Source organism: Mandrillus leucophaeus, unplaced genomic scaffold (genome assembly GCF_000951045.1).
Source record: "Mandrillus leucophaeus isolate KB7577 unplaced genomic scaffold, Mleu.le_1.0 Scaffold125, whole genome shotgun sequence".
Classification (NCBI taxonomy): Eukaryota; Metazoa; Chordata; class Mammalia; order Primates; family Cercopithecidae; genus Mandrillus; species Mandrillus leucophaeus.
Window position 1 is genome coordinate 2,054,182 of NW_012100876.1, and position 6,565 is coordinate 2,060,746.

General features: G+C 46.9%; 1 protein-coding gene across 1 annotated transcript in view; it reads left to right on the forward strand.

Annotated features, from left to right (window-relative positions):
• Positions 1–3,149: 3,149 nt before the first annotated feature.
• The window catches only part of BBS2 (Bardet-Biedl syndrome 2), a 32,842-nt gene continuing 29,426 nt past the window's right edge, over positions 3,150–6,565 (forward strand). Inside the window, exon 1 of the mRNA XM_011971900.1 lies at positions 3,150–3,498. Coding sequence (XP_011827290.1) covers positions 3,382–3,498 — 117 coding nt within the window. The 5' untranslated portion in view covers positions 3,150–3,381. The remainder of the gene's footprint in view (positions 3,499–6,565) is intronic.

Here is a 6,565-nt window from a genome sequence, read left to right on the forward strand (position 1 = left end):
AGAAGAAGCAAAAGATGAGGCGGGCAACAGTGGTCAGAATTTGGAAATCTTTGTGTAATCTGCTGAAGTGCTTGGACTCTTTTTGATTGAAAATAGGGAGCCAATGAAGAGTTATAGAGGAAGTAACAATGGTAAAGTTTTGTCAGGTGTACGTAGGATTGTAGGATTATTGTATGGTTATCCCATTTTACAATCCTACATAGGATTGTAGGATTATTGTATAATCATATATTATTATACATTATATATATAATCATACAATAACCCTATGTAGGGTTGTAGAATTATTGTATGATTAAGTGAGATGATACATATAAAGTTCTTAGAATGGCACCTAAAAAATGCTCACTGAGGCCGGGCGCGGAGGCTCACCCCTGTAATCCCAGCTCTTTGGGAGGCCGAGGCGGGTGGATCACGAGGTCAGGAGATCGAGATCATCCTGGCTAATGCGGTGAAATCCTGTCTCTACTAAAAATACAAAAAATTAGCCGGGCGAGGTGGCAGGCGCCTGTAGTCCCAGCTGCTCTGGAGGCTGAGGCAGGAGAATGGTGTGAACCCGGGAGGTGGAGCTTGTAGTGAGCTGAGATCGCGCCACTGCACTCCAGCCTGGGTGACAGAGCGAGACTCCGTCTCAACAACAGCAACAACAAAATATGCTCAGTAAATGTTAATGATGTTGATGCTGATGACTGTAATGTCCTATTAGGAAGAGAAATCACAAAGTTAGAGGCCACCAAGGCAGTCCATACAGTAAGTAAGGCGTGGCCAGGTGAACAGAGGCCAAGACCAGCCTTACATAGAAGTCCAGGACTTGTCTGCCTGCTGGAGTAAAACCCAAGCTTCTTGGTCTGGCTCAGAAGCACTAGGTGACCTGGCCCCTTCTCATACATTAAGCTCCAGCCACATTATTTTCTTTCTGGTCTTCAAACATGTCCAAACTGGTCCTGTGCCCTTACTGTTCCCTCTGTCTAGACTGCCTGTCCCTCACATTTTTGAATGGCTGCCACTTACTTGTCACAAAGTTCTTGGTTCAAATGTTACTTCCTCTAAGAGACCTTCTTGAGCCCTAGAACATCAGCCTTCTCGCCAGATGAAATGATCTTACTTATTTTCATGTTTAGTGTCTGTTGCTTCCTATCCCCTAGAGCATGTAAACTCCATAAGGGTATGAATTATATCTTTCTTGTTCACTGCTGTATCCCTAGGTCCTTGAACACCGTCCAGAACATGGATCCCTCCATAAATGTTTATCAGGAAAAAATAAAGGATCTGAAATGATGTCTATTAGAGAGTCATTCCTTTCAAGCTATTCCTGGGAGAGGTAGCTGATCAAGTTGTGATCAGCTAGTAATACAGCTGAGTGGATTCAGTGAAATGATGATTTTGTGTAGGTAGAATCTGGGGACTAAAGAGAAGGGACATCACAAAACAAAGTAAGTTCCAATGACCCAGGGTAATTTCCATGGCAGGGCTGGTCAGGGAGCTGCTATAGGACTTAGGGTGTAGACAGGTGACAGAAGGGTGGGGGTGGAGATGAGGTAGAAAGAGGCTGGGTCTCAGAAGCATGGTCCATCAGAGGGGGACTAGAGGGCCACTGGCTCAGGTCTTACATTCCATCAAGATCTTTACATTTAGGCTGGGAGTAGTGGCTTACACCTATAATTCTAGCACTTTGGGTGGCTGAAACTGGAGGATCACTTGAGGCCAGGAGTTCGAGGTTACAGTGAGCTGTGATAGCACCACTGCACTCCAGCCTGAGTGACATGAGACGTTGTCTCTAAATAAAATAAAATAAAAATCAATTTTAAAAAGTAAAGATTACCAATCTTAGTCTTTTAACATTAGTATTTTGCTATTATCTGCAAAAGAGGTTACAAATAGTCACAGACACACCAATAGGCTTGAAAAAAAATGCTCATTCATATAACTGTAATTACAAAATGCAATTATCAAGACTATTCCAGAACTCATCTTTCTTTTTTTTCTTTGAGATGGAGTCTCGCTCTGTCACCCAGGCTGGAGTGCAGTGGCATGATCTTGGCTCACTGCAACCTCCGGCTCCCGGGTTCAAGCGATTCTCCTGCCTCAGCCTCCGAAGTAGCTGGGACTACAGGTGTCCACGACCACACCCAGCAAATTTTTGTGTTTTTAGTAGAGTTGGGGTTGCACCATGTTGGCCAGGCTGGTCTTGAACTCCTGACCTCAAGTGATCCACTCGCCTTGGCCTCCCAAAGTGCTAGGATTACAGGCGTGAACCAACACCCTCGGCCCAGAACTCATCTTTCAAGACCTGCCTGCAGCATCGGACACAGTTGTTTTCCTCCTCTTGGCCACCCTCTCTTCGAGCTTCCAGGACACTATACTCCCCTGATTGTACTTCCTTGCTGGCTACTCCAAGTCTCCTCTAGCGGTCCTTGCTCATCTCATCATTCACCCCAGATTGTCCATTGCCAGAAGGCAGCAGAGTGAGCCCCGGTGCCTCACCTGAAGTTCCTCTGCAGGAACACCCTCCCTCGAGGCTGGCTTCCTCACTTCCTAATAGTCCTTGCCTGAATGTCACTTTCTCAGAGAGGTCTCTTTCCTACCACCCTACTTAACATTGCATTCCCTCCAACCCTCTCTCCCCTTTTCCTTCCCTTAATTTCCTCTCTGGTACTCACTACCAAATTACATGCATTTCTTGTTTAGTGTTTATCTCCCCTGACTAGTATGTCAGTTCCAGGAAAGCGGAGGTTTGTCTTTTGTTTGCTATTTATTACCTAGAACAGTGTTTGACACACAATAGGCCCTCAAGGAAATTTTGTTGGTCACTTTTCAATTTTGCAGGTTTGCACTTAAAAATATATAGGGAGCCTTACCAGGAGCCCTAAACCGAACGTGAGTCTAAGGATTGGTATGGTTTTCCTCCACACAACGGCTAAAGCAAGGGACAGAGCCGACATTCAAGAAATAAATCTTGAATTAATGACTCTCTGGAGTTGGGTAGCATTGTGTGAAGTTTGCAGGCTGCAGTTTGGTTGTGGTGCTGGAAGGGGAAGCCTCGGGGCTGAACCTGTAGGCTCATCAGTGGAGTTCAACTCACAGGGGTAAATAACCGCAGTGGGAATCAACTGCAGCCGCAGCCCAGCAGGGGTTCCACCACGCAGCCGCACAAGGCGCCGCGGCTCTACCGCGCAGCCGCAGAAGGAGCGGACGGGTCTGCGCAGCCGCAGGAGCAGCAGGCGGTACGTGGACGGATTCGTCCCGCGCTGTCTCGCGTCAGGCGTGAGGCGGCTGGGGCCCGGCAGGTAGTGTTTCTGCACGCCTCACCTGGCCGCGTGAAGCCGGCTGCGCTGCGCTGGCCTTGAGCCTCCAGCCCTCCTCCCCTAAGCCGCCGCCATCATGCTGCTGCCTGTGTTCACCCTGAAACTGCGCCACAAAATCAGCCCCCGCATGGTGGCCATAGGGCGCTACGACGGGACTCACCCGTGCCTCGCGGCCGCCACCCAAGCGGGCAAGGTAACCGCTCCCACCCGCAGGGAGCCCGGGCCCCGGTGAACCCCGGAACCTCCGCCGGCCGCGCCCCGGGACTCCGCCCCCTGCGACCCCGCCCCCAGCCCGTGTTGCCCGGCAACCGGTCGGCTAGCGCCTTGTAGCTCCATCCTACAGAGGACAGTGGGGTCTTAGAGGAAGAACTTTTCTGAGAAGTTGACGTTTTCTTGTCGTCAGGCGAGGTCGGGGTCCCTGGACATAAGGAGCTTAGAAAATAGACGTCTCCGGAGGGAAGGGGCTTGGTTCGGGTTCCAGTAATAACCGACCCCAGATTCAAGCCAAGGGCCTCTGCTTGTCACTTGGAACTCGGAATTCCTCCCACTCTCTCACACTGCTGCTTCTTTTTCTTCTTCTTCTTTTTTTTTTTTTTTTTGAGACGGAGTCTTGCTCTGTCGCCCAGGCTGGAGTGCAGTGGCACGATCTCGGATCACTGCAGCCTCCGTCTCCTGGGTTTATGTAATTCTCCTGCCTCGGCCTCCCGACTCTCTGAAATTACAGGCGCCCACCACCACGCCCGGCTATTTTTTGTATTTTTAGTAGAGACAGGATTTCACCATGTTGGCCAGGCTGCTCTGGAACTCCTGACCTCAAGTGATCTACCTGCCTCGGCCTCCCAAAGTGGTAGGATTGCAGGCGTGAACCACTGCACCCAGCCTCTCACACTGCTCCTTTACCGAACAACAACGACAAAAGAATGCAATACAAAACTTACTCAAATTGCACTTTGATCCTTGCCCATGTACATTCAGTTCTTTCCCCATAATTTATTCACGAAGTATTAGGTGCTTACTATGTGCGATTACTGGGCAAGATGTGAGAGTCAAAGAGATAAAAGAGACATGATCATTAACATTCACCAGACTTCTACCGAACACCTTCCGTATAGATTTTGGAGACTCGGATGTAAAAGGAGTCCCTACTTTCAGAAAGCTTATAGTCCGAAAGTTAGCAGACAAGGCAAATCAGAGCCCTGTGTATTTGACGGCGGCATGCCCAAAATACATGGAATGTAGTGACAAGGCTAATAACAGGCACAGAACTTTATTACGTGAGTCATCTCAGCATCATTGCTACCAGGCCAAGGGCGGCAGCATGGCATAGGTATAGTGTTTCTTGGCTCCAGTATCTACTAATTTCATGACCTTGGGCAAGGCACTTAATAATAGTACCTAATATGTGGAGTCATGAGCTTTAAAGTTAATACATTTGACAATACAGGAAGCAAATATAAAGCGCTTGACATACAGGAAATGGTCACTAATTGTTACCTGTTATTTTCTTTTTATGATTCTCACTTTATTGACTAGAAATTGCAGTTGAGAGAGGTTCAACACAGTGCTTGGGGCCACTCAACTAGAAAGTGTGGAATGTAGTCAGAGTGCATGTTGTCTGACCCAGTGTGGATTTAATAAGTTAGCATTTGTGTAACGATTTATAGTTTTTAGGACCCTTCCACGTATGTTGTATGTTATATGCCTTGAGATATGGAAGTAAAAAGGAAGGCTGCATTTTCATTAAGTAGTATAACAGAGTTAAGCTATTAATACGGGATCTGGCACGTCATGATGTTAGTTATTGTTACAGTTAGAAGCCACTGACAGGCTGGGTGCAGCGGCTCATGCCTGTAATCCCAGCACTTTGGGAGGCTGAGGCGGGCAGATCACCTGAGGTCAGCAGTTCGAGACCAGCCTGGCCAGCATGGTGAAACCCTGTCTGTACTAAAAATATAAAAATTAGCCAGGTGTGGTGGATGCCTATAATTCCAGCTACTTGGGAGGTTGAGGCAGGAGAATCACTTGAACCTGGGAGGTGGAGGTTGCAGTGAGCCGAGATCGCGCCATTGCACTCCAGCCTGGGCGACAGAGTGAGACTCGGTCTCAAAAAAAAGCACTGACAAATGCCAAAAAGAACTTCACGTTGGTTGTGCTGTAGGTGCATAGCAGATACATAAATGGACTGAAAATATCCCATTGATCTTAACTCAGCCCCTAATTTGAGGGCTTACTATGTGCTGAGCAGTGTTCTTAGCCCTACAGGTGCATTGGAGAATGTGACAGACAAGGTTTGCCCCCTCGAAGCTTGCATTTGAGAGGGGGAACCAGGCAGTTAACCGAATATGCAAGTGTTTTCGTAGGAGAAAAACAATAAGGGATTCAGTATGATGGGAGCTTACTGTTTTTGTTTTAGATAGGTGGTCAGATGGCCTCTAATAACATTTGATAAGAGGTTTGAAGGAACTGAGGAAACAAGCTCTGCAGATTTGTGGGATAAGGGCCTTGCAGGCAAAGGGATCTGCAGGTGCAAGGGCCTTGAGCTGGAGATACGCGTGATGTGTTTCAGGAGCACAAGGAAGCCACTGGGGCTGGAAGGCAATGAGGGTTGCCATGAGGTAACCACAAGCCAGATCATATAGGAACCTAAAGGCCATGGCAAAGACCTTGGCTTTTATACTGAGTAAGTTGGGAAGTCCCTGAGGGTTTTGATAAAGTGGGTGTTGGAATTTGCTTTATGTTTTAGATAAAGGCTAACTGGCTGGTATGTGGAGAACAGATGTTCTGTGATGGGATGCAGGAAGGTAGGTATCAGAGTAGAAGCAGGGAGATCAGGCAGAGGTCCCTAGGGCAGCCCTTAGATAGGGTGTGACCTGGAGTGGAATGCAGGAATGCTTGATTCTAGGGCTGTTGTCGAAAATGGCCAATAAATAAATAAATAAAATAAAATAAAGGAGATCTTTTGTCCTGTGTAATTGGATAGATACTTTGTGTTCAGCCCTATAAACAAATCTGAAAAGTTCTGACCTGATCTTCTATCTCGAGACCTTAAAAATAATTAGTATTTTATCACTCAATGCTATGGATATATTCTCTTAAAAGCAATTAAAACATTTCAGCTAGGGTTAAAGCCTGCATCTCTAGAAACAGGACTTTATCATTACATCTGGGACCCTGTTGTGAACATGGAGCTGACTCTGGGTCTTAGCAAGGATATATATATCCTTTTTTTTTTTTTTTTTTTTTTTTTTTTTTTTTTTTTT